Here is a 26,610-nt window from a genome sequence, read left to right as displayed (position 1 = left end):
GTTCCCCCCCACCAGCTGAAAACATGGATTCAAGGCTCTTCCCTTGCCCAGCTGCTGGTCATCACAGATCTCATCAAAACCCCCTGACCCAGAGGGCTCATCCCTCTGCCAGGTGGGGCTGCCTGATGGCCAGGGGCTGTGGGGATGCTGGGAGCCATGGCTGTGGGCTGGAGACCTCTGCTTTGGGCTCTTGGGGAGCCTGGAGGGGCTTGTTTGGGCAGGAGGGGGTGCAGGGGCATGGCAGAGACAGAGGATGCTGTAAGGGGCTGGGAACTCGTGCGGTCTGAGTGGGAGTTTGGGGATGTGGAGGGCTGGGAGGGTGCATGCCCGTTGTCTCTCACCCCTGAGCTTCCTGCCTTTCTCAGCTACTAATTTCTTTTTTTTTTTTTTAACTTACAGAAACCTAAAAGCTTTGCGCTGTCTGTCTCTGTCAAGTCCGGTGGAAAATATCACCGTGCAAGAGGTAAACAGGCGCACACAGCCTCCCCGGCCCCATTTCCTTACGAAATCAGGCTGCAAAATAAACTGCGCACTCGTGGGTCAGGGATTTTGGGTGTGAGTACCAGGGCGGGAGCCGGCGTGGCAGCCCTGAGCTTGGCTTTGCACTGGCCCGGGAGGCTCTGGTGGGTGCTGGTGCGTGCACGGCATCCCCCAGCACACAGGGGGCTCGGGCACCCCCGTAGCGGGAGGAGACCGCAGCCTCGGCGAGGGGCTTTGGTGCCAAGGAGCCAGGAGAGCTGTGCTGGTGGGGGCTGGCTGGGGGCGAGCAAAGCCCCAGCCTGAGGTGCGGGGGTACGGGGAAAGCCCCCAGAAAGGAGAAGTCGCACTGGCTGATGGGGATTTTCGTTTTTGAGGCGTCATATGATATGTCTGTTCAGCAGGAATGGGGAACTGGGAGTTGGGGAGGGACAGGAGCGGAGGACGCCCACCCAGCGAGGTGGGCGGCCCAAAGAGGGGCGAACGGGGACAGAGAAGGGGCCGTGGCAGGACCAGGACCCCCGGCTGCGCTGCCTGCTCGGGGTGGTGAAGGGCAGCAGAGCCAACGCCGAGAGCCGCGGTGCTCCGGGGCAGGGCATGGCCAGGACGGGGGACGGCGGGGAGCGGAGCCCCTTGCTGCGGGGGACACCCCTCAAGGGGCGCAGGGCAGCGTGTGCGGCAGTGCTGGTGGTGGAGGGTCTGGAGCGGGCGGCTTTTTTCGGCATCACGGCCAACCTGGTGCTTTACCTCACCAGCAGCACCTTCGGCTGGGGGGGCACCCAGGCATCCCGTGCCTGCCTGCTCTTCCTGGGGGCTTCCTACCTCCTCTCGCCCATCGGCGGCTGGCTAGCCGACGTCTACCTGGGCCGCTACGGCACCGTGGCCCTCAGCTTCTTGCTGTACCTGCTGGCGGCGTGCCTGCTGCCCATCACCACGTCGCTGGACGGGCGCCTCTCGGTGTGCGGGCAGCTGCCCGCCAACACCATCCAAAACTGCTCCTGGCAGCCCCCCGAGCAGTACTGTGCCCCCACCATCTACAGCGGCCTCCTGCTCTTGGCGCTGGGCGTCAGCTCCGTCAGAGCCAACCTCACCTCCTTCGGCGCCGACCAGGTGAGCGTGGCAGCCGGCCGCGTCCTTCTCCCTCTGCCTCTTTCCAGCTGGTTCTTCCCGGCTGGGTGCTCGCCCCGCACCGGGCTGTCACGGACCTGTGGGTCTCCCTTCCCCTTCTGCCAAGCCAAGTGGGGGGGCAGACTCCCATAGGGTGGAGGAGATGTGGTTGCACCCCATAGACCACCTCCAAACCTTTCAAGACCCTTGGGGACATCCTTGCTGGGGGAAGGAGGGAAGGAAGCCAGGAGAGGCGAGGGGTGGGGCAGGGGAGGGTGGTGAGATGGGGTCTGGGGGGATGCGGGAGGGTGGGGGACAGGGGATGAAGCAGAAGCACTGCATACAGGGCTGAGGTTTGGCTCTGCCCGGGCTGAGATCCAGCCCTGGGACCCGTCCGTCTGCACTGGCAGGTGAGAGACCAGGGCGGTGATGCCACGCGGCGCTTCTTCAACTGGTTCTACTGGAGCATCAACATCGGGGCCGTCTTCTCCCTGCTGGTGGTGGCTTTTGTCCAGCAGAACATCAGCTTTCTGGCTGGTTACCTCATCCCCGTCATCTGTCTGGCCTTGGCCCTCCTCATCTTCCTCCTGGCCACCCCCACCTTCATCACCAAGCCCCCCACAGGCAGCCAGGTCTCTGTCATGATCAAGCTGGCCCTGCACAGCTGCGGCTGTACCTGGCCAAGGTGAGAAGGGTGGGGGGTCTGCAGGGGGCTGAGCCCTCCCAGCCTTGGCCTTTCCCACACCATCCCTCTCCCCAGGCTGAGTGATCACCGGTGGGAGCCCGGGGACCCTCTCCCCAACAGCAGTCCCCAGCCTGGAGCCCCTACTCTCAAGGAGGACCTTACCAACTTCCAGGTGCTGGCCCGGATCCTGCCCGTGATGCTGACCTTCATCCCTTACTGGATGGTCTACTTCCAGGTGATGTGCGGGGTGGGCTTTGCACCGGGCAGGGACCATCAGTGGTGGCAGGTCCCTTCGGGAGCTGAGCCCACGGAGCCACCATCCCGCCGCCTTTCAGATGCAGTCGACGTATTACCTGCAAGGTCTGCACCTCCACATCCCCAGCATCTTCCAGCACAGCCAGGACCATGCCCGCACCCTGCACGGCTACACGGTGAGGGATGGGGCCGGCAGCTCCATGGAGCTGATGGCTGAGGGGCTGGGGTGGGAGCTGAGGCACCCCGTGAGATGCTGAGCTCCCCGGCATGGGCGAGGGCTGGGGCTCGACCTGCTTCTGCCCCGCAGTTCCCGGATGCCTGGCTGCTCCTGGCCAACGTGGTGGTCTTGCTAGCCTTGGTGCCCCTGAAGGACCGTGTCATCGACCCCTTCCTAGCCAAGCGGAGGCTGCTGCCCTCGGCGCTCCAGAGGATGGCCCTGGGCATGTTCTTCGGCCTCGCTTCTGTTCTCACAGCGGGTAGGACCCGGGCTGGGATGGGATGCTGCCGCGGGCAGGGGCTCGGAGGGTGCTCAGCCCCCTGCCCGCATCCCGCAGGCGTCCTGGAGCGGGAGCGGCTGCAGTACGTGCGTCGCAACCAGACGGTGTCACAGCTCATCGGCAAGGACCGCTACCTGGCTGCCACGCTGCCCATCTGGTGGCAGGTCCCCCAGTACCTGCTCATCGGCATCAGCGAGCTCTTTGCCAGCATCCCCGGTGAGCGGTGCCCACCACTCCCTAGCCCTGGGGCACCCACTGCAGCCCCCCCACCGCAGTGGGTGGGTTTGTTGGAGGAACCCTAAAGCGTTCAAGCCTTTCCCTGTGCTCTCTCCGCTTTCCCACAGGCCTGGAGTTTGCCTATGCTGAGGCCCCCAAGTCCATGAAAGGAGCTATCATGGGTCTCTTCTTCTTCATCTCTGGGGTGGGCTCGCTGCTGGGGTCGGGGCTGCTGACCCTCCTCTCGCTGCCGGCCCACGGGTGGATGCGCTGCCCGGAGCGCTACGGTGAGCGCTGGCACGTGGACACGGGTGTCACCTCCTGCTTGGGGTGCCATTGTGGCCAGTGGGGATGGGGTGCAGGACACAGGGGCGTCCTGAGGGCCACCCCCGCGGCTCTGACCACCCTCCCTCTGGCAGGGAGGATCAACAGCTGCCGCATGGATAACTACTTCTTCCTGCTGGCGGGAATCCAGTCGGTCACCTGCCTGCTCTTCGCCTGGATCTCCAGGCGCTACCAGAGCCAGCCGCCACGGCCAAGTGCCCCCCACCTCTGTAGGGGGCCATAGGAGGGCTGATATGGGGCCACGGGGGGTGAGGGGGCATCACCCACCCTTTCCTGGGGACAGGGATGCTGGGCAGAGGGGACAGGGCCCTGGGAAGCCAGAGTGGTCACCCCCATCTCTGTAGCCTCACAGGTTTTTGGGGGGCTGTTGGGGTGGTTCAAGCCCTGGCATGGGGTAGAGGGAGGGGGAAGGCTGGGTTGGTGCCAGCCCGGCATGGGGAACCTGCTGGGAGCTGGGTGACAGAGCACGGGGGTATCTGCTGCTGTCACCCACGGCAATTTTGGGATGTCTCAGGGTCACTGGGACAAATTGGGGGGGCTGGGGGGGGACAAGTGGAGGGGTAGAAGTCCCCATGGCATCCCTGAATAAAGGGACCTGCTGGCCCATTGCCTGTGGCTGCTATTGCAGGAGAGGCGCTTTGCTGGAGCTTGGGGGGACCAGGGACAGGCCACCGAGGGGGGGGACACCCAGGAGCAGGCAGGGATGGGCTACTCCCTGGTCCTGGGTGCTGGGGCTGGATGGGCTGAGGAGGAGGAAGGCGGCAGCCCCTTCCCCATGGCAGGAGAGGGGGCGAGGAACTTCCTTCCTCCAAGGTCACCCCACTGGGCCAGGGCCAGGACCAGCCCCCAAGCCCTTCCCATGACCAGCTCCCACGTTCGTCCCCACGTGGAACCAGCGTCAAGGGCATGTGCCCGTCCCCAGGAGCCCAGCGGGCTCGGCCGTGCCTGGCAGAGCCGGTCCCCGCTGGCAGCACCACGGTGGTGCCCCCATCCCCACGCCTCCTCCATCCTCCCCATCCCCAGCGGTGGCAGGATGTGACCCGCCGGCGGCGGGAGCGGATGCCATGGCACGGGGGCTGCCTGACTTTTTTAAATATTTTATTTTTGTAACAATGCCAGAATTAAAAATCTTCCATAAATAACAGCCCCTCGCGGAGGCCCCTGATCGGGGCGTTACAGGTAGAAAATGCCAGTCGTACAAAACGGATGCGTGTCTGGGGTGAAGGGGGGGGGCCCCCCCCCCCCCCCCGCCATGGCGTGGGTGGGGCGGGGGGCATGGGACCCTCCCCGGGATCAGACCACAGGACTCATCAAGATCATCATCATCACTATGAACACAATGTCACAATGAGACCCAAAACAGTAAGGGCACCCCGGCTTCCTTCCCCAGTGCCACCGAGGGGTGGGGGTCCACTGCAGACCCCAAGGATGGGGTGGAGACACCCCGCCATCTCTGCAGGCATCTGCGGCTGGTCCCTTGGTGGCCCTGCTGGGGCAGAGCTCGGGCCACCAGGAGGGATGGCCAGCGGTCCCCCAGGAGCAGCACAGCCCGCTGCAGGCAGGGGGTGGGGGGACGTGTCCCCCCAGGGCCGCACGGGGAAGAGGTTGGTCCCTTACTGGTTTGCCCGGGGCTGGGGGGCCAGGGGCTGCCCCCTGGGGTCAGGAGCTGCCCCGGATCCTCTCCATGTAGCTCCTGAGCTCCTCGGGGTCCCGCAGCCCCATGTCCTCGCACACCCAGCGAATGTCATCCTCGCTGGCCACCAAGATGGACTGGACGTTGGGGGCGGGCTGGGGGGGCTCCTCAGGGACCCGGGGGGGTGCAAAGGTGACAAATTCCACCCGCTTCCTCCGGCCACCCCCTGGCGTACCCCTCTCCTTGCGAGGCAGGGGTGCCCCCGCTGTTGGGGTGCCGGGGGGACCCCCAGCTTCGGAGCCTGGCGTGGTGCCCGGGGGCACCCCACAGCAGCAGCGCCCAGCCTCGGTGCCCGCCTCGAGGGCTGGGGGCTCGGGCTGCCGGCGGTCCAGCTGCCGGCTCAGCTCCTCCTGGTCGGTGCCCAACCAGACCCAGTTGTGGGGCTGGGGGGCCGAGGGGGCCGCGCCGGCATCCGGCAGCTCCTTCTGCTGGTACCGCAGGACGAAGAAGATGCAGTTGATGAGGAAGATGAAGATGGCCAGGCAGAAGACACCCAAGAGGACGTACATGCCAATCTCCAGGTCAGTCACCCGCTCGGGAGCCTTCACCATCTGATCCTCCTCCTCTTCCTCCCCGCCGGCACGGTTGTGGCCATAGCCTTCATCATCCTCCTCTTCCTCCGAGGAAGACCCCAGCCCCTGGAACTTGGTGGAGGCAGGTCCCACGCCGGCAGGGTCCCTCCGCTGCGGCTCGCTGGCTGCCGTCACCGCCTCCCCTGACATGGCACCCTCGGCCCGCGGGAAGGGTGAGCTGGGCCGGGGGCGGCCGCCACGGTGCCGGGGGCTGCCGGGGGTGGGGGCACGCCGGCCGCCCCCCACCTCAAGCCAGGCGGTGCCAGCGGCCAGCGCGGCTGCCCGGTGCCGGCCCCGGCGGCAGGCGTCTGGGGGGTGCAGGCTGAGCTGCAGCAGAGCCCCCCGCCCCGGCCCCTCCGCCAGCACCCATGGGCGGGCGGTGGGGACACCGGACGAGCCCCCCACGGTGGCCACGGCGGGGTCTAGCGAGGTCACGGACAACGCCACATCCTGCCAGCCGTACAGCTCCAGCGGGGCCAGCGTGTGGTCCGAGAAGGACAGCCAGACGGACAGCGTCGCCTCCTGCCAGGGATGCAGGGTGGGATGGCACCGGGGCGGGGGGGGGCCGGGCACCCCGGCACTGCCCACCCCGAGGATCCAGGATCAACCCCCAGAAAGCCCCTCTCACCTGCTTGGGGGCACGCAGGGTGGCTGTCCCCTGGGCGGTGGCGGTGACCACGCCAGGGTGGCCCGGCTCTGCCCGCAGCGCCAGGGACAGCCCCGACACCACCTGGGCACGCAGCTCCGTCACCGTCACCTTCTCCTCCGACACCACCAGCATCTGCTCCCCCAGGATGGACTCCGAGAGCGGGGAGCGGACCTGGGGCCACGGGGGCCACCGGGGAGACCTTGTGAGTCCCCAGACTTCACAGCCTCCATGCCTCCACCCTCTTACCCACCCCAGTCCTGGCCCCCCAGCACCCCTTTTCCCTCTCTCCAACCCCTGCATCCCTGAGCTCCCCCTGAGACCCCTTCCAGCCCCCCCGACCTCCCTCCCTCCAGCCCCTACACCCCCCAGCTCTTCTCTGCTCCCAGGACCCCCTCCAGTCCCTCCTCTCCCTCCCTCTGCCCCCAGGACACCCTCCAGCCCCCCTCCTCTGCCCCCAGGACACCCTCCAGCCCCCCTCTTCTGCTCCCAGGACACCCTCCAGCCCCCTTTCTCCATCTCTCTCAGCCCTGCACCCCCCCATCTTCCCCCCAGGGTCCCCCTCCAGCCCCTGCAACCCTCCCAACTCCCCTCTACCTCCAAGACACCCTCTAGCCCCCCCTCCCTCCTTCTGTCCCCAGAACCCCCTCCAGCCCCCTATCTCCATCTCTCCAGCCCCTGCACCCCCTGGCTCCCCGCCTCCCCCAGACCCCTCAGCACCCCCATCTACCCCCTGCATCCCCCCCAAAAGATGATCCCCCAAGCCTACCTCCACGGAGGTGACCCCAGGCTCCCGGCCGACCACCACGGTGCCCCCCTCCAGCGAGGCCACGCGAGGGTCCTGCACCCGGGTCCGGCTGGCCACCAGGTGGGTGACATCCAGGAGCCAGTCGGGGCTGGGCAGGTAGGCGAGGTGACGGCCACCATCGAGCGGGTGGGCCACGAAGTGTGCCAGGACCCTCACTGCCGTCCGCTGGTACTGGGGCCGGCAGCCCCGCGCCCGCCGCTCAGCCTCCTCCCCGGGCTCCTCCGCCTCTGCCGGGGCGCTGGAGGTGGTGGGGACACCGGTGTCACCAGCCCTGCAGGGCTCAGTGGGGCTGCTGGGGTGTGCGCCATGGGGAGGACGTGTCGCGAGTGCAGGGGGGCTCAGCGGGGCCGGGACACGTGTCATGAGTGCATCAGGGCTCAGCAGGGCATCTCATGGGGCTCAGTGGGGCAGGGACATGTGTCACGAGCATGGTGGGCCTCAGCACCCGCTCCCAGCTCCCTTCTCACCCGCCTCCACGGTGGCAGGGGAACCCTCCCCGGGCACTGGGCTCACCTCTCGGGGCCACCAGGCAGGCGCCAGCCCCGCACTTGCTCCAGCGCGGTGTCACCCAGCTGGACGCGCAGGGGCAGCAGCGGTGCCCAGACGGTGAAGCGCAGTGAGGCGTGCAGGCGCCGGGACCAGAAGTCCACCCGTGCCCCTCGAGCACCCCGGCTCTCCTTGCCCCCCACGAACACCGCATCGCAGGCGTCTGAGACCTAGGTGGGGGACAGGCAGAGGAGTGGGCAGCCCCCAGGCAGGATGGGGGGACACCGGGGGGACACCGGGGGGACGCCGGGAGTCCCGCTCACCTGCAGCACCTGCTTGTCGGCCGATTCGCAGCCCGGCAGCTCGGTGAGCTCGGCCACGCCACCCCCCGCCTCCACCGCCACCAGCTTCACCGGCACGGCACGGGGGACCCCCGTCAGCGGGGCCGTGTTCAAGATCTCCAGCTCCTGCGGGGCAGAGCAGGGCTGAGTGTGTAGCCCCATGGGGACAGGGGGAGCCGGGGTGGGGGGCACCCACCTGCACCAGGGGAACGAGGGCACGGACGTCCCGCTCTGACACCTGGATCTCCCACACCAGTTTGTCCTTCTGGGCCTCGGGGTCCTGGCCGGGGTACTCCACCTGCCAGGTGAGGGGCCGCGCCGGCGCCAGCCCCCCCGTCCCGTTCTCCACCGCCAGGTCCAGGTGCAGGAACGTGGCGGAGTCGGCCACCCTGCACCACCGCACAGGGGTCGGGGCTGCCCTGTGGCCCCCAGCCCTCCCGCTGGGTCATACTGGGACGGGAGTGGTGCAATGCACAGGGCCCCCCGCTCCAACATGGCCATACTGGGATGGGAGCAGTGCAAAACACAGGTCCCCCTGCTCCAACTGGGCCATACTGGGATGGGGGTGGTGCAATCTACAGGTCCCCCTACTCCAATCAGGTCACACTGGGATGGGGGTGGTGTCACGCACCGGTCCCCTTTGCTCCGACTGGGCACTACTGGGCTACACTGGACCCCCATGCTGAAGCCCCCTCCCATATCAGGGGTCCCCAAGGACCAGAGCAGCCACACTGCTCCCTACCTCCAGCCACCGCGAGCGTCCCCGCTCCGCCGGCAGGTCACCACGGCCGTCGAGTGCTTGGGACCCCGGGTGCGCTCCAGCTGGGCGGTCCAGGCGGTGGGGGACCCAGGGCGGGCGGCCACCACCTGCAGCCCCTTCTTCGCCTTGATCCTGCCAGCAGAATCCCGTCACACCTCCCGGCACCTACCACCCTCCGCGGGGGTCCCCTGATCACCCGGGGAGGGGGGTGTCTCACCGGAGCGTCAGCTGGTCGGCGGTGAAGTTGTGCCGCAGGGCGAGGGTGGCGGTGAAGCGCTGCCCCGGGCGCAGCGTGGCGTCGGGCACCCGCAGCAGCACCTTGTCGTCCAGCCGTACCTCCTGCCGTCGCGCCGGCTCGGCCGCCCGCAGCTCCAGTGAGCCCAGGTACCGCGATGCCTCCCCGCTGCGGCTCCGCTCCCGGCCCCCGGCACGGCCGCACTCCCCCGGCCCCACCACGCTGTAGTGCAACTCAGCCGGCTCGGGGGGCTCGGGGCGCCCGGGGGGCTCAGCCGCCCGGCGGCGGCTGCGTGGGGCGGGGGATGCCGGGGAGAACCAGCGCGGGGGGATCTCCAGCTCCACCACGCAGACACCCAGGGGTGCCTAAAGGGGTGAGCAGGGCCCCAGCTCAGGGGGGGATTGAGCAGGGTGGGTCCCTGGGGGGGATCCAGCCCCGGTGGGTGGCACTGACCTGCAGGCGGCATGTCCCACGGGCCACCCGGCCACGGTGGTGTGCGTGGAGGGTGACGCAGGGCAGCTCCCCGGGGTGGTCCTTCTCCCTGGGGTGGTCCCGCTCCCCAGGGTGGTCCCACTGCCCAGGCAGCCAGTCGGGACCCTGCAGGTGGAAGAGGACGCGGGCGAAGGGCTCAGCCGGGGACACGGCGCTCTCGAGGGAGACGGCACGGATGGCCCAGGCTGCCGAGCCGTCCCTCCCTGTGGGGCTCTCCGTGCGCACCTCCTGTGAAGAGACAGAGATGGTGGTGGGGGGCTGCACAGCCCCGGGGTGGTGGGGGGTAGGGGGCAGTGGGGCCATTTTACCTGCCGGGTGCTGAAGGGCGGGTAGGTGGCCTGGACAAGGGGCTGTGCGGCGGAGCCGTGCCGCAGCAGCAGGAAGGTCTCGGTGCGGGCGTGCAGGGAGGCGTTGGCGGGCAGGTCCTGGTCTGCCCGCTGCAGCCGGTAGTACTCGGGCACGCCGAGCAGCGCCAGGTCTGCCGGCAGGTAAACGGGGTCGGGGGGTTCCCCGTCACCCCTCGCTGCAAGGACAGGGGTTGTGTCACCAGCCTTGGGGGGCAATGGAGGGAAAGAGCTGCCCTGGGGTGGCAAGGAGGGGGGAGTTTCTGCGCCCACCTCTGTGTCTGAGGCTGCAGCTTGGCACTGCCGTGGCACCGCGCTGCCCCCTCGGCCACCCCAGGGGTCACCCCCGCGCCCCCAGAGGTTGTCCTGGCGGTGATGCTGCACCATCGCAGCCCCCTGGGCCCACCCCGGGAGCAGGTGCTGGAGGGCCATGTGGGACCCCACTTCGTGCCTTGGGGGGCCAGCACGGTTCCCCCAGGCCTGGCTGCTCCCCGCTAACGAAGCGGAGCTCGTCAGGCTGCCCCGCTCTGCCAGCGGCGTGGGGACCCACTCCCCCGGGTGGGGAGAGGGATGGTGCTGGGTCCCGCAGGGCAGGATCCAGATCACAGGGATCCCCGCGCGCACAGAACAGATCCCGCAGGGCTTACCCACGGGCCCGGGGACAGATCCCACCCGATCCATAGATCCCCACGGGCACGGGAGGGGGCAGCTCCCCGAGTAGATCGCGGGGGATCCGGTGAGCGGGGAGTGAGGACGGAGGCAGATCACGGGCTCCCGTGGGTCGAGGGAAGCGGATCCCCTCGGGCTGCAGGGATCCCGCGTGAACGGGGAGGAAATTCCCCCTCCCCGAGATCCCAGAGGATCCCACGTTCCTTGGGGGATCCCGTGCAGCGGAGGGGGAGCGGATCCCCTCGGGATCGCGGGGGATCCCGTGCGGTGGAGGGGGAGCGGATCCCCTCGGGGTCGCGGGGGAACGGGAGGCGGGGGTGGGGGGCAGGGAGTGGATCCCGGCGATCCCGAATGCGGGAAGGCAGGTCGTCCCGGATCGCGGGAGGCCGGCGGGAGCGGGTGGGTCCACGCGGGATGGCGGGGACCCCCCCGCGATGGGGCTCGGGGCTGCCGGCGCTGCCCGCGCCGGTGCCGGTGCCGGTGCCGGTGCCGGTGCCGGTGCCGGTGCCGGTGCGGCCGCGCTCACCTGAGGCGCAGAGCAGGGCGGCGGCCAGCAGCGCCAGCCGGGGCCCCGGTGCCGGTGGCGGTGCCGGTGCGGGGGCCATGGCCGGGAGGGCTCCGCGGCGCGTCCGTGCGAGCGGCGCCGCCGCTCCCGTCCCTCCGCCTCCGCGCCCAGACAATGGGGCCGGGGCGGGACCGGCACCGGCGCCGCCTCGTCCCGCCGGGTCCTAAACACCGGCTCTGCCCGCCCTGCGCAGCGCCGAGCACCGCTCCAGCCCCGCTCCGCGTCCCCGTCCCCATTCCTGCTCCCCATCCCCATTCCCGCTCCCCATCCCTGCTGCCCACTCCCCGTCCCCATTCCCCGTCCCCATCCCCATCCCCATTCCCCATCCCTGCTCCCCGTCCCAATACCTATTCCCCATCCCCGTTCCCACTCCCTATCTCTGCTGCCCACTCCCCATCCCCATTCCTCATCCCTGTCCCCATTCCCCATTCCCATTTCCTATCCATGATCCCCATCTATGTTCCCCATCCATGCTCCCCAAAACCATTCCCCATCCCCATCTATGCTCCCCATTCCCAGTCCCTATCCCCATCCCTGCTCCCCATTCCCCATTCCCATTCCCAATCCCTGTTCCCCATCCCTGCTGCCCATCCCCATCCTCATCCCCATTCCTCATCCACACTCCCCATTTCCAAACCCTATCCCCATCCCTGCTCCCCATCCCAATCCCTGCTCCCCATCCCCATTCCGAATCCCTGTTCTCCATCCCTGCTGCCCATCCCCATCTTCATCCCCATTCCCCACCCTCATCCCTGCTCCCCCATCCCCATCCCCATGCCTGCTCCCCATCCCTGTCACCCATCCCCACTCCTGCTTCCCATCCCCTCTCCCTGTCCCCATCCCTGCTCCCCATTCCCACTCCCCATCCTCATCCCCATCCCCGTTCCCCATTCCAGTCACCATCCCTGCTCCCCATTCCCAGCCACCATCCTCATGCCCATCCCAATCCCCACTCCAGGTCACCACGGGCCATGCAGAGAGACCCCCGAGCAGGGAGCGGGCTCCCACTCCTGCTGCCATCCATCCTTCCCTGTCCCCACCCCAACCAAAGTGACTGGGGGGACACTGGGAGGGACTGGGGACACAGGAAGGCCTGGAGGGCAGATGTGGCCGGGGACACAGAGCCAGCGGGAGGGAGGCACCGCAGCCAGCCGCAGGGCAGTGGGGACGGCTGGAGGGCAACAGGGACATGGAGAAGGGGTCATATCCTGGCACGGATAACCCCCCCCCACGCTCCCCTCCTCCTCCTCCTTCTCCTCCGTGCCCAGCACCGGCCTCGGCAAACAGAGGGAGAGGGACACGGGCAGGGTGAGCATGTGGAACCCTCCCCGTGCCCGAAACAAGCCACCTGTGTCCCCCAGGCCTGCCCACCCCACGAGTGGGGCATGGGGCGGGGCGGGCAGCACCCAAGGGGAGCACCCACCCTCCCCGCTCAGAGCTGGGACCCCCACCTCCCACAGGGAGAGCAGCCGAGCCAGGCCAAGGATGAAACCGTGTTTATTCAAAACCACATATCAAAACAGTTTAAAAAGCAGCTTAAAACTGACAGCGCGGGGTGCAGCTGCCGGCCCCGAGGGGGATTGTGTGCCCCCCCTGCACGAGCAGAGCCCCCATTTTGGGCTGAGGAGACGGCCGGGGGATGGGGAGCGGGTTCCCCTTTGCGTGCCGAGCCGCTGCCAGAGCCGGCTGGACAGGCACAACCGCCACCAGGCCGGGCAAGCAGGGATTAGGACGCCGTCCTCCCCTCCACGGCAGGCCTGGACTTGGGGCTGGGGGGGTGCAGGGGGGCTGCCAGGGCCTTTGGAGGACCCCCACCAGCTCCCCGGGGAAGGCACTCATGTGAAGGCACTGTGGCATGCGCACAGGGAGCGGGGCCCCAGCTTTGGGGGCGCTGCACTGAGGTGGGGGTCCTTCCTATGTGCCCCCAGAAGGATGGGGGGCTCCCAGGCTGGTGTCCATGGGAGCAGGGCCCCCCCAGGGAGAACCAGGGCAGCGGCGGGGGGCAGAGAAAGGGGCTGGGGGGGGGCTCAGCAGTGGGGATGGAGCCAAGTGGGGTGTGCTGGGGATGGTGCAGCGGGGCGGGCTGACCCCCTGCGGCAGGGGGGCGGGGGGGAGGTCACTCTTCCCGGTTACGGGGGCCCCCCCATTTTTGTCGCCGCCGCAGCTCCTCCACCTTCCACTCCAGGCTGCGCACGGTGGCATCCAGCTGGGTGCTGGGGCTGGAGGACCCCACCAGGCGTCCCAGCAGGGTGTAGAGCACCCACAGCCCCAGCAGCATCCCCGCCTGCACCGTGGGGCTCTCCTGGGAGGCCGCGACGTGGAGAAAAGCACCCAGAAAACAGCAGACCTTCACCCAGCGGAGCATGGGCAGGAGCAGCCCCCAGAGCCGCGACAGCAACCAGGAGCCCACCAGGGCAGCCAGTCCCCACAGCAGCACCCGTTGCACCTCGCCGGGGCTCAGCGCCGCCACGCGCACCAGCCGGTCCCCTGCGAGGGAGGCGAGGGTGTCACCGGTGGCATCACCACAGCAGTGGCACCGGGGCTGGGTGCCAAACCCATCCCTGCTCGCCACCCCGCTCACCGCTGACGCCGGAGGCGGCCAGGAGATCGCCCAGGATCTCGCAGAGCGCGGTCAGGGCTGCCGAGATCCCCGAGGATATGACCCAGAGGGTGGCGGCGAGGCTCTACGGGGAGAAACGGAGCTGGGGGGGAGCGGTGCCGGGGACGGCGGAGCCGTGGGGATGGAGCGGGTGGGTGGGACGGGGGGCAGCGGGGATGGCTCCTTCATGCGCCGCGGGACCGGGACCTCACCTCCGTCACCAGCTGCAGGGGCTGGGGGCCCACCCAGCTCTCCAGGGTCTCCCAAGCGGTTCGGCCGAACCGCAACAGCACATCATCAGCGGCGCGGCCCAGAAAGCCGTCCTGGCCGTCCTCCACCTTGTCCTCCGCCGCCATCACCCCCAGCATGGGGACCCACAGCAGCACGGCCAGCAGGGCCCGGCGCCCCACATCATCCCCCATCTTGGGTCCTGCCTCCGGTCCGGAGTCTCTGTGGGGAGAGGGAGAAGCGGGTGGGAGCGGTGCGGGATCTCACCACCCCCAGAGCCGCTGGCGCTGTCCCTCCTCCATGGCGGGGGCACCTCCGCCACCCGTAAGTCGTGGCACGCTTCCAGAACGGGCTCTGGGGGACAGCCGGGGGGACGGAGGCAGTGGGGTCCCCCCCCTCCCAGTGGCCTTTGGGGTCCCCCGAGCGGGAGGGACAGCCCCCCCGCCCCGGGCTGAGCTGGCCCGGTGCCCCCCGGCCGCCCCAGCTCTCTTTAGGACGGGCGTCAGCGGGACGTGGCGGCTGTCCAAGGACACAGGCCCAGGCTGCGGGGAGGGGTCCGGCACCCCCTTATCCCAGAGGAGGGAGCGGGGTGCAGCCATCGCTGACTCCCCCCCACCTCAGGAGACCCCACACCCGCCCCCCACGGGCACCCCACTCCTCCCTGTCCCCCTCCGCGTGCCCCATCCCGCCCCCCACCTGGGTCACCAGGTGCCCTGCCCCTGCCCATCCTGGGGTACCCCATTCCCCCCCCTCCCCTGGTACTCCATCTCACTGGGGACCCCCGACCTCTCAGACCCCCGGGAGGACACCTCTTTCCCCCCAGTGAGGCACCCCAGGACCCCCCCTCCCTCCTCATCCCCCCCGACTGTTCCCACCCCATCCCCCGGGATAATCCCGATGCACCCGGGAACCCCCACCCCCGGGACCCCCACCCGGATCACCCCCAAACCCGGGCCCACCACCCCATTTACCCCCACCCCTGGGTCCCCCCCTTTCTACGCCCCCAGGACCCCTCACCCCCGGCACCTTCCTCCCGGGTCCCCCCACCCCCGGGTCCCTCGCACCCCGTCTATCCCCCCCGCCGAGCCTCCCCAATCCCGGGCCGTCCCCCCTCCCGACCCCGGGATACCCCCCACCCGGCTGTCCCCCCCCCCTCGGGGCAGCGCTCACCGCCGACCGCCAGGGGGCGCTGCGGAGCGTGGCGGGGCACGACGGGAACTGTAGTCCGGACGCGCCACGCTCCCGTTGCACGCCGGGACACGGTCGCTATGACAACGGCGCCGCGGTGCATGCCGGGAGGCCCCGGTCACCGGGAAGAGGGGGTGCCGTGGCGCGGTGCAGGCTGGGAGCGCTTCCGTTTCCGGTGCCCGCGTGAGTCGTTGGGAACGTCGCGGCGGCCGCGCGAGCTGCCCGGAACCGGAACCGAAGTTACGACCGGAACCGGAGCGGGTGGGAACCGGAGCGCCGCGGCCTGCCGGTGTCCGCCATGGCCCTCATCTGCTCCAGTGAGTGCGGGGGTCGCGGAGGAGGCCCGGTGGCGGGGGAGGGGAGACGACGACGCCGACGCCTGTGGTGTTCGGCGGGCAGGTGGGGGGTTACGGGCCCCCCGGTGGTACCGTAACCCCCACCTCGGTTCCCTCCCTCCCTCCCAGTTTCCAACGAGGTGCCCGAGCACCCCTGCGTCTCCCCGGTTTCCAACCACGTCTATGAACGGCGGCTGATCGAGAAATACATCGCGGAGAACGGTACCGACCCCGTGAACAACCAGCCCCTCTCCGAGGAGCAGCTTATCGACATCAAAGGTAACGGGAGCGTGCCTGGGGGAGGGGGCGATTGTACCCCCGGTTCTCCCGGGGGAAGCACCGAGGGGGGGAATTTGCCCCTTCAGGAGCAGGATGGAGGCGCACGAGTGGTTTTGGGTGCATTAACATGGGTGAAACCACAACAAAAAAAGGCTCGGAGGAGAAGGAACGATGTGGGGGAGGTGTTGAGCATGGCTGCTGTGTCCAATTTGGGGGGAGCTGTGATCCCCTAGTGGGGCGCTGGCACCCTAAAAAAGGATTTCCTGAAGGATTCGTCAGCGATGCTCTCCCTGATAGCCACGGGGAGGCAAACCCGAGGTGGTCGGAAGTGGGGGGGATCAGGTTGCTGGGGGCGGCGTGGAGACAGCAACGGGGTTGTCTGAAGGGAAGGATGGGAGCGTTGAGGACGCGGGTGATGTTTTCACCCTGTCTCATTGGCAGTTGCCCACCCAATCCGGCCCAAGCCTCCATCCGCCACGAGCATCCCGGCCATTCTGAAAGCCCTCCAGGATGAGTGGGTAAGTGCCAGGTGACGGCCGCGAACGGGGCTGAGCACCGGCAGCTGCCTGCACCGGGGCTAACACCGCCTTTTCCCTGCCTGCCTGACGCTGCCTTGTCCCGCTAGGACGCCGTCATGCTGCACAGCTTCACCCTCCGCCAGCAGCTGCAGACCACGCGCCAGGAGCTGTCCCACGCTCTCTACCAGCACGACGCCGCCTGCCGCGTCATTGCTCGGCTCACCAAGGAGGTCACCGCCGCCAGAGAAGGTGACGTGGGGTGACACGGGGTTGGGGGGCTGTGAGCCTCAGGGAGCTGGAGAGGGGAACGAGCAGTGCGTGGCCCAGGCAGCAATTGCTGCACTGGATGCCGTCTCTTTTCCCGCTTTCAAACGCCTGTTAAACTCACAGCCTTTCTCTCCCTCCGCAGCTTTGGCGACTCTGAAGCCCCAGGCTGGCCTCATCGTGCCGCAGACGGTGCCGTCCGCCCAGCCAAATGTGGCGGTGAGTCCCCACTGCCCATCTCAGCGCTTTTCCCCTTGGTCCCCCACTGCTGATCTCCTCTCCTTCCCCCCGTTTTCCTTCTCTGGGTGTAACCAGCCCCCTTTTCTGCCCTGTGCAGGGAGCTGGGGAGTCCATGGATCTGGGAGAGCTTGCGGGCATGACCCCCGAGATCATCCAGAAGGTAAAAAGGGGTCTTCCCCTTGCGCTGCTGCAGCCTTCGGCAACAGTTCTTCCCCTTGAGGGAGCCCAGTCAGTCCGTGACCACTCTTCTCTTGTTTGCAGCTTCAAGACAAGGCTACGGTGCTCACCACGGAGCGTAAGAAGGTAAGCGGCCCTGTTTCCTCCTGAATGTCATGTTGTGCCCCAAGGGAGGCCGATGTTTATCTCTGCACCGTTTTCCTTTTGCAGAGAGGCAAGACTGTTCCAGAGGAGCTGGTGAAGCCGGAGGAACTCAGCAAATACCGGCAGGTCGCCTCGCATGTGGTGAGTGTCATGCTGCAGGTTGGGGCTCAAAAACCCCCCCACTTAACTGGGCACCCTGGCCTCTCCTGCGCCGCTTCGCTGCGTCAGTAAGGGACAGATCTGCTGCCAGGCAGAGCACAGAGAGGGTCATGACTCTGTGCTGCAGCCAGCAGGGACCTATGCTGGAGCAGACACAGCACAGGCTCCTGCCGTTGGAATGAACCACCCTGGGCTCCTCCAAGGGCCTCTCAATTCCCTTTGTGGGCATTTTCTTGCTTGTGGCATTAATCTGGCACCCTCCTACCTCGCGCAGGGGCTGCACAGCGCCAGCATCCCAGGGATCCTTGCCTTGGACCTGTGTCCTTCTGACACCAACAAGATCCTCACGGGTAAGGGAGCCTCCTCCGCTTGCTGGGGACTCTGTGGTGTCAGCTATGAGCCTGTGGCTGCCTGGGAGCGGGTCCCTTTCTCTGTGCTTTTGGGGGATAGAGGTGGGACAAGGGGATTCTCTCACCTCGTGGCAAAGTTTCACAGGACAGTGGTCCCCAGGAAAGGTGGCTGGACTTGGACTTGGCTGGCCACAGACTCCCATCTCTCACTGCTCCCTACTTTGTTTTCCAGGTGGGGCTGATAAAAACGTCATCGTCTTTGACAAGAGCTCGGAGCAGATCCTGGCAACACTCAAGGGGCACACCAAGAAGGTTACCAGTGTTGTCTTCCACCCCTCTCAGGTGCGTTCAGCCTCTTCCCCCATAGCCAGGCTTCCCCAGATCGGGTTTTCTGGGCCCTCTTCTGGTGCTCTGTTCTGGTGGGGTCTCCACCTCATGCAGACTGGGCCAGTTCTTGCCTGTAGAAAGCGCTCTCAGATGGAGAAGTGCAGCTCTTTTGATGTTAATTTTCCTGCCTCATCCCTGTCTAGGACTTGGTGTTCTCAGCTTCTCCCGATGCTACTATCCGGATCTGGTCTGTGCCCAACGCTTCGTGCGTGCAGGTCGTGCGCGCCCACGAGGGCTCTGTGACGGGGCTGAGCCTCCACGCAACAGGCGACTACCTCCTCAGCTCTTCTGATGACCAGGTGGGACCCAGCCCCGGGCCACAGACAGCCTACCCTGCTCCTTGCCTCTCTCTACTCAACGCACTCCTCTTCTCTTCCAGTACTGGGCTTTCTCGGATATCCAGACAGGCCGTGTCCTCACCAAGGTGACGGATGAGAGCTCTGGCTGCGGTAAGACTTACGGATGAGTATCCCCACCCTGGGGGGCTGCTGCCAGCCTGGAGAGAAGGGTTTTTGTTCCTGTGGGTTCCTGGGCTCCTGGAGCTGAGAAGACCTCAGGGGTTGTTCTGCTAACAAAGTCAGAAAGCCTCCCCAAACCTCTGCGTCTCCCCCTGTGTCTCCGCAGCTCTCACCTGCGCCCAGTTCCACCCGGATGGGCTCATTTTTGGAACAGGGACGATGGACTCTCAGATCAAGATCTGGGATCTGAAGGTAGGGCTGGCGCTGGGTGCGTGCAGGGCGGGACAGGGAGGCCGTGCCTTGGGGGTGTGCTCAGTTTGGTGCCTGTGTCTGCTGGAACGAGGCTTTGGGGAATCCCTTTGGAGTTTTCCTCCAGAAAATATAACACTTCAGCTCAGGAGCAGCCGCTTCTGGCGCTGTTGCTGGTGATGGGGCGGTTTGTCTTGTGACAAGGAGGCGTTTGCTGCGTGCCCAAGAGAAGCAGCGAGGAACAGGAGGGCTCGAGGGCAGGCTGCCTAGCTCTGCCGCGGGATGAGCCTGCGCTGGGCGCGCGCGGGCCTTGCTCAGTCCCACGGCTGCAAATTTGTCAGCGCAGCCCCACATTAGTGACGCGCTGTAGCTCTGGCGCAGCTCCGGCTGCCTGCAGGTCAGCTCTAAAGTCCCCCATCAGCCTGACGAGCCATAATTCACGGCAACAAAGAGCGTGTGGAAGCGGCCTGGTCTCCGCCCACCTGCCATTTAACTCTGAAGCAGACTGATGATACAGGTTGATGCAGGCCACCTGCCCGCCCAGCTGCGGTTGCAAGGATCAGCTCTCTGATCACCCAGCTGCGAGGGCATTGCGATTCTCTAACTGCCCTCTCCCCAGGAACGCACCAACGTGGCCAACTTCCCGGGGCACTCGGGCCCCATCACCAGCATCGCCTTCTCCGAGAACGGCTACTACCTGGCCACGGCAGCGGACGACTCTTCTGTCAAGCTCTGGGACTTGCGTAAGCTCAAGAACTTCAAGACGTTGCAGCTGGACAATAACTTTGAGGTGTGTGAAGGTCCCCTTTTCCCCCTCAATGGGCAGGCTCCTCTCCCAGGGCCCACTGCTCCTGGCTGCATTCCTCTGCAGCCTGATGTGAAGGTTCTGCCACTCCCTGGCACCCCAAGAGGCTGTTTGGGGTGTCCTAGGCTGGGTCTGAAGCCTCGTTCCCTTCCTCCTCTGCAGGTGAAGTCTCTCATCTTTGACCAGAGCGGTACCTACCTGGCCCTGGGCGGGACGGACGTCCAGATCTACATCTGCAAGCAGTGGACGGAAATCCTCCACTTCACAGGTGAGGAGCTGGGGCTGTGGGAGGGTGGAGGCAGGAGGAGGGGAGACACATAGGTCCCCTCCTGAGGAGAGGAGATGTTCTCCTGGGTCTGCCAGAGCCAGCTATGGGGTGCAAAACGCTACCTACCCCGTCAGTGCCTCTGTGCAGCGAGGCAGCAGGTTGTTCCATGAGGAACAACCCCATAGAATTGTAGAATGTCCTGAGCTGGGAGGGACCACAAGGACCATCGAGCCCAGCTCCTGTCCCTGCACAGGACACCCCAAATTCACACCGTGGCTCTGAGGGCCTTGGCCAAGTGCTTCTGGAACATCGCCAGGCTGGTGCCATGACACCTCCCTGGGGAGCAAGATGATCAGGGGCCTGGAGCACCTCCCGTATGAGGAAAGGCTGAGAGACCTGGGCTTGTTCAGCCTGGAGAAGAGAAGCCTGAGGGGGGATCTCATCAATGCCTATAAATATCTGAAGGGCGGGTGTCAGGAGGATGGGCTGGACTCTTTTCAGTGGTGCCCAACGCCAGGCCAAGGGGCCACGGGCACAAGCTGGAACACGGGAAGTTCCCCCTGAACACGAGGACAAACCCCTTCCCTGTGCGGGTGCCAGAGCAGGGGCACAGGCTGCCCAGGGAGGCTGTGGGGTCCCTTCCCTGGAGACATTCACCCCCCGCCTGGATGCGGCCCTGTGCCCCTGCTCTGGGGGTGCCTGCTCACGCAGGGGGTGGGATGGGGTGAGCTCCAGAGGGCCCTTCCAGCCCCTGCCGGTCTGGGATCCTGTGAGCCCCAGCTCTCGGCCCCCTCGGCAGGGGCAGAGGTGGCTGGCTCTGCCTGTTGAGGCCCCCCTGAGCAGGGAGAAGGCAGGGGTTAACGCTGCTCAGTGCCGTCACTGTGGGCTGTGTCTTCCCTCCCCAGAGCACAGTGGCCTCACCACAGGAGTGGCTTTCGGCCACCACGCCAAGTTCATTGCCTCAACGGGCATGGACCGGAGCCTGAAGTTCTACAGCCTGTAGCCCCGGACGTGGGGCTGGGGTCTCGCTGCCGTGCTGGGGTTCAGTGTGGGAGGGCGGGAGGGAGTATCAGGGAGGGAGGGAGGGAAGCAGGTGGTTCATTACTTCTCCGGGCTCCCCTGCCGTAGCTGTTGGCAGAGGGGAAGTTGGATGTCGCCTTCCCCGTGCTTCACAGATTTGTTGTTTTTAGTTTCCTTCTTTTCCAGTTTCGTGTGTGTCTTTTCTGGCTTTAGATTCTGTTCTGTGGTTGTAACTGATGCAACAAAAGGCTCCAGCCCCGGTGCTGGTGGGTGTTTGTGGCCGGGATCGTGGCAGGGATGTGTGGAGGGAGGGAGGGGAGGACTGTGCAGGTTTTGTAAGCAGTTATCTAGTTTCATTAAGGAAATAAAGAACTATTCACCGTAGCGGTGTGTGCCAGTGTCGTCCCGGGAATATGGAAGGCTCCTGTGAAGGGCCGGGATGTATCACCGAGGCGAGGAGGCTCCGACAGTGCAGGCAGAAGCGTGGGGTGGGACGGGGGAGGGGTCACAGCCCCCAGCCAGTGGTGCTGAGGAGGGAGCTGTGGGTGCTGCCGGCTCCGGGATGGGGACAAGGGCCCTTCCTCTTTCCTCCCGTCCCCCAGGGACAAACCACCAGCACAGCCTCCAGCCTGAGCCCTGCTTTGCACTGGTTTATTTATCCCGCTTGCCTGGAGCTGTCGGGCGGCATCTGGCTGGAGGCAGGACCTGTGCAGGAGGAAGAGGAGAAGGAGAGTTAGTCAGAGCTGGGATGAAGGTGAAGTTTAGGGAGCAGAGGGTACTTGTCCAGCACCTCCAGGCTCAGCCTCGCCGCAGCTTGGGGACTTTTGGGAAGATGATGCGTCCCTGGGAGGTGGCTGTGGCCATGGCTTCGGCTGTCCTCTTGTACCCCAGAGACCGCCGCGCTCCTGGGGAGGGGCAGGGGGTTGGTGTGGAAAGCCGGGGCAGGCGGAGGGTCCCCCTGCGCCCAGCTGCCGAGGAGCTGACAGCACCCCACAGCACCCCGACTTACGCGAGGGCACTCCCAGCTGGCAGGAGGGCCGGCAGGGCTCGGGCTGGGCGAGGTGGCACACGGAAGCGCTGCATGAAATGTACACCTGGAAACCACGGGTGGGCCAGTGTCGGTGGCTGACGGTGCTGGGGCCCCTGGAGAAGGCACCCCAAGGAGCCCCCACCTTCTCCAAGCAGCGTGGACTCCCCGCTGTGGGACCACGGCCGGGGAGCAGAGCAGCACTGCACCGGCACCACGGGCAGCCTGGGGGGTTTGCTCAGGAAAGCTGCTGGGGTGGGTTTGGGGATGTTGGGACGGGGTCTTGCCAACACCGGGGGGGCTCGGGGAGCACCAGACACCTCTGAAGTCCATGACCAGCCCCCCAGGGTGCTGCTGCAGGGCACGCCTGCCCCCCCCCTCACCTCTCCCTCCAGCAATGCCATGGAGGGCGGCTCCACGAAGGTGAAGGTGGAGACGGCGAAGCGCTGGTAGTGGCTTGGGAAGGGCAGCTGCGGCGAGGCCGGTCCCACCGGCACGAGCTGAGTCCTGTAGTTGTCCCCTGTGAAGGGGCACCTGGGCGTGCGAGAGGGACCCTCGGTTGGTGGAGGTGAGCCCCCCCTTTCATCCTCCTATCCCCGTTCCTGCTCACCCGTCCACCAGGATGGGCCACTGGGGCTCAGCCGCGGCGTTGGTGCTGGGGGACGCCCAGCACTGGTGCAGGACCAGCACCAGGTTGGGGTCCGTCTTCTGCAGGAGGCGAACCTCCACGTAGATGGGATCACGGAGCACCCTCACCAAGGGGTAGTCGCCGTCGGGGTGGTAGGAGGTGTAGCTCTCATCTGTGGGAAGGGTGAGAGGCTGAGTGGGATGAGGGTGGGGGGCAGCAGGGGGGCCGGCAGATGGGCTGCTCACCGGTGGCGATGCGTAGCTGGAGCCCCAGTGGTCCGGGCATGGCCAGGGGGGCGGCCGTGGGGGGCACGGCCACCTCCATGCGGAGCGGCAGGAGGTCGCTGGCGTTATAGATGCAACGAGCCTGAAGGCTGCGAGGAGCAGAGCAGACCTGGATGCCCCCAGTCCCCTCCAGCCCCCCCGCAATGGCATCAGCTCCCCCAGCCCAAGGAGGGGTGGGCACTGCTGTGGTGCCTGCTGCAGGGGTTCCTGGTCCCAGCACCGAGCACTGGCAGGAGCAAGGAGCAGGGGAACTGGTCTTGGGGGTGCTGCAGGCAGAGGGGGAGCCAGACGGGTTTTGCGAGGAGGGGTCCCGACTCTCTGCCTGGTTTCACCCACCCTCCCCTTACATGTAGGTGCTGTCCCGTGTGATGGAGCCGCGGGGGGCCCCCTGGACATCGATGGTAGAGATCAGCTGGTTCTCATAGATCAGTCGGTCCTCGATCACCTGGATCAGACACGCACATGGGGTCAGGGTCCCCACCCAGAGTCTGAGCATCTGGCGGGGGTCTCAGGGAGGCGGGGTAGAGGGGATCACATCCCTACTTGGACTGTGGTGCCGCACTGCGTGACGGGGAAGCGGAACATGACGAAGGTCTCCGTCACCCTGACGGGCTCGCAGCCGGCCTGGGTGCTGGCGAGGCGCACGCTGTCCAGGTTGTAGGGCTGGGTGGTGAGGCCCCGCGGCACCACCAGGACAAAGTGCCCATCCAGCAGGCACTGCACGGTGGCTGCGGCACGAGGGAACGGCTCCATCACCCTGAGCGACGGGGCTCTGCAGCCCCCATTCTCCACCCCGGCAGGTGTTGGCCAAGGCGGTCAGCGATGGGGTTCCCCAGGGACCCCGGCCAGCATCCTACCCGTGTTCCCATAATAGCAGGGCATGACGCGGTCCATGTCATCGTAGCAGCAGCCCGCCTGCAGGCATGCTTCCCGGCCCTGCGGTGCCATGCAGGGCATCTTCCCCACCACCACTTGGCACTGCTCCCGCGTCAGCTGGGTGCCTGGGGCGGCAGAATGGGGGGACACTGCCCTGAGCATCCCTCTGCCCTCCCGAGCAGCCCCTCATGGCTGTGACCTGCTGCTCCGGGGACAGGGAGCACCCAGCCCCAGCTGCATCCCTCCATCCCACCACGTTGCTTTACCTGCCCCTGCGGAGGGGTAGAAGAGAGCCGTGGATTGCAGCAGACTGGCCTGGGATTGAAGCCCGGGATGCAGCAAGCCAGGCTGGGCTTGGGGCTGCAATCCCGGGCGCACCAGACCTGGCTGGGGCTGAGCCTGCAGTCCAGGGCGTACCAAACCTGGTCGGGACTGAAATCCCGGGGGCACTAGACCCGGTCGGGGATGGCCTGGATGTACCTGCCCGGCTTGGCTCTGGAGAGCCGGGCGCACCAGGCCTGCCTGGGACTGGGAGCCGGGGTGAGGCAGCCCAGCTTGGCTCTGGAGCCCAGGGCGGAGGAGACTAGCGTGGGAGTGGGTCTGAAGGCCGGGGCGAACTAAGCCCGGCTGGCTTTGGGGCTGAGCTCCTGGGCGTACAAAGCCTCCTTGAGTCTGAGCACTAGCGTGCATTAAGCCAGACTGGACGCCAGGGAGCGCCAACCCAGGCTGGTTTTGGGGCACAAGTCCTGGACGAAGAAGCCCTGGTTGGGTTTGAGCTCCAGGGTGCACAAGCCCAGGCTGGTTTTGGGTCTGAAGCCCTGGGCGAAGAAGCCCTGGCTGGGTTTGAGCTCCAGGGTGCACAAGCCCAGGCTGGTTTTGGGTCTGAAGCCCTGGACGAAGAAGCCCTGGCTGGGTTTGAGCTCCAGGGTGCACAAGCCCAGGCTGGTTTTGGGTCTGAAGCCCTGGGCGAAGACGACCTGGTTGGGTTTGAGCTCCACGGTGCACAAGCCCAGGCTGGTTTTGGGTCTGAAGCCCCGGGCGAAGACCTGGCTGGGTTTGAACCCCGGGGTGCACAAGCCCAGGCTGGTTTTGGGTCTGAAGCCCTGGGCGAAGACGGCCTGGCTGGGTTTGAGTCCCGGGGTGCACAAGCCCAGGCTGGTTTTGGGTCTGAAGCCCCGGACGGAGAAGCCCCATCTGGGTTTGAGCTCCGGGGTGCAGCAGCCCAGGCTGGGCTGGGGGCTGCACGCCTGGGCGTATTAAGTCCCGCTGGGGTTGACTGATGGGGTGATTCATGCCTGTCTGGGGCTGAAGCCCTGGGCGAACCAGGCTGGGCTGGGGTTGGGGCTGCAGCCCAGGATGCACCAGGATGGGCTGGGTCTGAGCCACGGGGTGAACCTGTTCCGAGTGGGCTTGGGAAGGGACCTGGGGTCCTGGGTGGGTGAGGGTGGACTGGGACACATGGTGCAGGAGGCCAGGCTGGGACAGGGGGACAAGGATGTCAGTATGGGTCTGGTGGACACTGTTGCCCCGGCCGGCCCGGTGCTCAGTGCGCATGTTGCTGTCCGTGAGGATCTCGTAGTCCCCTGTCTGTGGGCAGGTCATGTTGACTTCATAGGAAGCAGCCAGAACCCCGCTGAGCAGCATCTCCTCCAGCTGCACCCTCAGGACATAGCGATCCTCCTGCGGCAGGGTGGGAGGGCCAGTCACCCCCAGCCCACTGGTGCTGAGGGAACCACAGGTGGGACAGGAGCCTCACCTTCACCAGGACGTGGCAACCCTCGTAGCCGGCGGAGAAGACGACAGCGCCGTCTGCCCCGGCGCTGAGCCAGTGGAGGCAGATGGAGCAGTTGGCCACGTCAAAACGGGTGCCGAACTCATCTGCAGTGACACCGTGGGCACGGCGGGGGGAAATGAGGTGGCACAAGCAGGTACCGTGGTGCTCCCCAGGGAGGCAGGCGCACAGAAACCCTCCCCGGCATCTTGGCCCCGCACCAAAAGCTCATTCAAGCCATTGGGGTCATCCCATCAGGGCAGCAGCACCCTGGGGCACTCAGGTTTTGGGGTAACCCCAGGGTGATCCAGCACATGCCACCCCAAGGAGAGCCGGGGGGGTGTCACTCACCCACAACTTTGAAGCGGACAGTGCGGCCGTGGGTGGGGTACACCAGTAGCTGCATGCTGTAGTCCCCACAATCATAACGGTACTGGAGAAGCGAGAAGGCGGCTCCTGGCCCCGGGGGCAGGAGGAGCAGCAGCAGGAGGAAGGAGCAGCTCCGTCCCATGGCGGTGGCGGCGAGCGAGGCCGGAGCACAGGGCTCTCCGTGGCTGGGCACTGGGGTCACGGATTTATAGCCGGCCAGCTGGGACATGGGAAGGGGGGGGATCAGATGACCGGTGGGGCCATGCCAGGACGGTGCCTCCTGCCCCGTGGCAGGGGGAATGAGCTCCGCCCAGGGCTCCTCGCTCCCCTGCCACCAGCGACCTCGCTGCCCCCAGCCCTGCAGTCACCTCCCACAGCCGTGCCAGGGTGACTGGGGAGGAACCAAAAGCTCTTCAAAGAAACAGCTTGTCCAGCAGCAGGAGAGACTGTCCCTGTGAAGGAGGAATGGAGATGGCGCTGTCCGGGATGCCCAGCTGGACCAAGCCACCCAGGCAGGAGGAGGGGGCTAATATGTGCCCACCTCCCCCCCTTGCCACACAGCCTTGGGGTTCGCCACAAGCCGGTGAGGACAGCGGTGGCATCTGGCTCCTGATGGGCACCCCGCTGCCAGGGCAGCTGTGGGAGCGGGATCCTGCAGAGGAACCAGGAGAGCACAGCGGCACGGCCCCGGTGAGATCTGGGGTTTGGGGAATAGGGCAGTTGTCCCCAAATCCCCCTCTCCCCCCAAGCGGCTGCACGCCCTAGCTCTGCCCCGCTGGCAGTGCCACAGAGGA

At 66.6% G+C, this 26,610-nt stretch overlaps 5 protein-coding genes across 10 annotated transcripts; 2 read left to right on the top strand and 3 right to left on the bottom strand.

Annotated features, from left to right (window-relative positions):
* The first annotated feature begins 924 nt into the window (after positions 1-924).
* SLC15A3 (solute carrier family 15 member 3) lies at positions 925-4,705 on the top strand. 3 transcript variants are annotated; one of them, XM_075095120.1, is made up of 8 exons: positions 925-1,587; positions 1,995-2,269; positions 2,345-2,504; positions 2,605-2,700; positions 2,832-3,000; positions 3,079-3,237; positions 3,366-3,524; positions 3,657-4,705. In XM_075095120.1, the coding sequence occupies exons 1-8, from the start codon at positions 1,075-1,077 to the stop codon at positions 3,803-3,805; spliced, it is 1,680 nt and encodes a 559-aa protein (XP_074951221.1). In that variant the 5' UTR covers positions 925-1,074; the 3' UTR covers positions 3,806-4,705. The 3 variants fall into 3 exon arrangements, with proteins under 3 accessions (XP_074951221.1, XP_074951220.1, XP_074951218.1); XM_075095119.1 differs by having other exon boundaries at positions 3,670-4,091; XM_075095117.1 differs by having other exon boundaries at positions 3,366-4,705.
* Positions 4,668-11,315, bottom strand: TMEM132A (transmembrane protein 132A). The gene is made up of 11 exons (XM_075095073.1): positions 11,155-11,315; positions 9,924-10,138; positions 9,577-9,843; positions 9,106-9,488; positions 8,871-9,020; positions 8,325-8,517; positions 8,111-8,254; positions 7,815-8,017; positions 7,263-7,539; positions 6,476-6,667; positions 4,668-6,369 (listed from the first exon to the last, which is right to left on the bottom strand). The coding sequence occupies exons 1-11, from the start codon at positions 11,231-11,233 to the stop codon at positions 5,242-5,244; spliced, it is 3,231 nt and encodes a 1,076-aa protein (XP_074951174.1). The 5' UTR covers positions 11,234-11,315; the 3' UTR covers positions 4,668-5,241.
* A 1,358-nt stretch (positions 11,316-12,673) lies between these two features.
* On the bottom strand, positions 12,674-15,377 carry TMEM109 (transmembrane protein 109). Of its 2 annotated transcripts, none has more exons than XM_075095200.1 (4): positions 15,191-15,377; positions 14,005-14,242; positions 13,775-13,877; positions 12,674-13,680 (listed from the first exon to the last, which is right to left on the bottom strand). In XM_075095200.1, the coding sequence occupies exons 2-4, from the start codon at positions 14,212-14,214 to the stop codon at positions 13,310-13,312; spliced, it is 684 nt and encodes a 227-aa protein (XP_074951301.1). In that variant the 5' UTR covers positions 14,215-14,242; positions 15,191-15,377; the 3' UTR covers positions 12,674-13,309. The 2 variants fall into 2 exon arrangements, with proteins under 2 accessions (XP_074951301.1, XP_074951300.1); XM_075095199.1 differs by lacking the exon at positions 15,191-15,377 and adding an exon at positions 15,038-15,055.
* Positions 15,371-21,245, top strand: PRPF19 (pre-mRNA processing factor 19). The gene is made up of 16 exons (XM_075095130.1): positions 15,371-15,525; positions 15,673-15,822; positions 16,264-16,340; positions 16,448-16,589; positions 16,750-16,823; positions 16,942-17,004; positions 17,106-17,147; positions 17,232-17,306; positions 17,599-17,674; positions 17,907-18,016; positions 18,205-18,360; positions 18,441-18,510; positions 18,686-18,771; positions 19,388-19,558; positions 19,736-19,841; positions 20,747-21,245. Exons 1-16 carry the CDS (start codon positions 15,507-15,509, stop codon positions 20,842-20,844), a joined length of 1,515 nt encoding a protein of 504 aa, XP_074951231.1. The 5' UTR covers positions 15,371-15,506; the 3' UTR covers positions 20,845-21,245.
* ZP1 (zona pellucida glycoprotein 1) lies at positions 21,022-26,127 on the bottom strand. Of its 3 annotated transcripts, none has more exons than XM_075095085.1 (12): positions 25,799-26,127; positions 25,433-25,554; positions 23,943-25,356; positions 23,658-23,801; positions 23,344-23,528; positions 23,148-23,245; positions 22,762-22,889; positions 22,499-22,688; positions 22,272-22,422; positions 21,871-21,955; positions 21,652-21,766; positions 21,022-21,566 (listed from the first exon to the last, which is right to left on the bottom strand). In XM_075095085.1, exons 1-11 carry the CDS (start codon positions 26,043-26,045, stop codon positions 21,660-21,662), a joined length of 2,871 nt encoding a protein of 956 aa, XP_074951186.1. In that variant the 5' UTR covers positions 26,046-26,127; the 3' UTR covers positions 21,022-21,566; positions 21,652-21,659. The 3 variants fall into 3 exon arrangements, with proteins under 3 accessions (XP_074951186.1, XP_074951185.1, XP_074951187.1); XM_075095084.1 differs by having other exon boundaries at positions 21,022-21,553; XM_075095086.1 differs by having other exon boundaries at positions 21,022-21,549.
* Between the last annotated feature and the right edge of the window lie 483 nt (positions 26,128-26,610).

The sequence above is a fragment of the Phalacrocorax aristotelis genome, chromosome 5 (assembly GCF_949628215.1).
Source record: "Phalacrocorax aristotelis chromosome 5, bGulAri2.1, whole genome shotgun sequence".
NCBI lineage: Eukaryota > Metazoa > Chordata > Aves > Suliformes > Phalacrocoracidae > Phalacrocorax > Phalacrocorax aristotelis.
Note: the sequence above shows the minus strand (reverse complement) of the source record. Positions and strands in the feature narration are given on the sequence as shown.

Coding starts and splice junctions, on each gene's coding strand:
- TMEM109 (XM_075095200.1), bottom strand. CDS start 14,214: ATGGGGGATGATGTGGGGCGCCGGGCCCTGCTGGCCGTGCTGCTGTGG. Junction 13,878..14,004: donor CCCTGCAGCTGGTGACGGAG/GTGAGGTCCCGG, acceptor TTCTCCCCGTAG/AGCCTCGCCGCCACCCTCTG. Junction 13,681..13,774: donor GGCCGCCTCCGGCGTCAGCG/GTGAGCGGGGTG, acceptor CCTCCCTCGCAG/GGGACCGGCTGGTGCGCGTG.
- TMEM132A (XM_075095073.1), bottom strand. CDS start 11,233: ATGGCCCCCGCACCGGCACCGCCACCGGCACCGGGGCCCCGGCTGGCG. Junction 9,021..9,105: donor GCCGACCAGCTGACGCTCCG/GTGAGACACCCC, acceptor TTCTGCTGGCAG/GATCAAGGCGAAGAAGGGGC. Junction 6,370..6,475: donor CCCTGCGTGCCCCCAAGCAG/GTGAGAGGGGCT, acceptor CATCCCTGGCAG/GAGGCGACGCTGTCCGTCTG.
- SLC15A3 (XM_075095117.1), top strand. CDS start 1,075: ATGGCCAGGACGGGGGACGGCGGGGAGCGGAGCCCCTTGCTGCGGGGG. Junction 1,588..1,994: donor CCTCCTTCGGCGCCGACCAG/GTGAGCGTGGCA, acceptor CTGCACTGGCAG/GTGAGAGACCAGGGCGGTGA. Junction 2,270..2,344: donor TGCGGCTGTACCTGGCCAAG/GTGAGAAGGGTG, acceptor CCCTCTCCCCAG/GCTGAGTGATCACCGGTGGG.
- ZP1 (XM_075095085.1), bottom strand. CDS start 26,045: ATGTCCCAGCTGGCCGGCTATAAATCCGTGACCCCAGTGCCCAGCCAC. Junction 22,890..23,147: donor ACACGGGACAGCACCTACAT/GTAAGGGGAGGG, acceptor TGCTCCTCGCAG/CCTTCAGGCTCGTTGCATCT. Junction 21,956..22,271: donor TGGCATTGCTGGAGGGAGAG/GTGAGGGGGGGG, acceptor CGTGGTTTCCAG/GTGTACATTTCATGCAGCGC.
- PRPF19 (XM_075095130.1), top strand. Junction 17,005..17,105: donor CCCCCGAGATCATCCAGAAG/GTAAAAAGGGGT, acceptor TCTTGTTTGCAG/CTTCAAGACAAGGCTACGGT. Junction 19,559..19,735: donor AGCTGGACAATAACTTTGAG/GTGTGTGAAGGT, acceptor CCTCCTCTGCAG/GTGAAGTCTCTCATCTTTGA.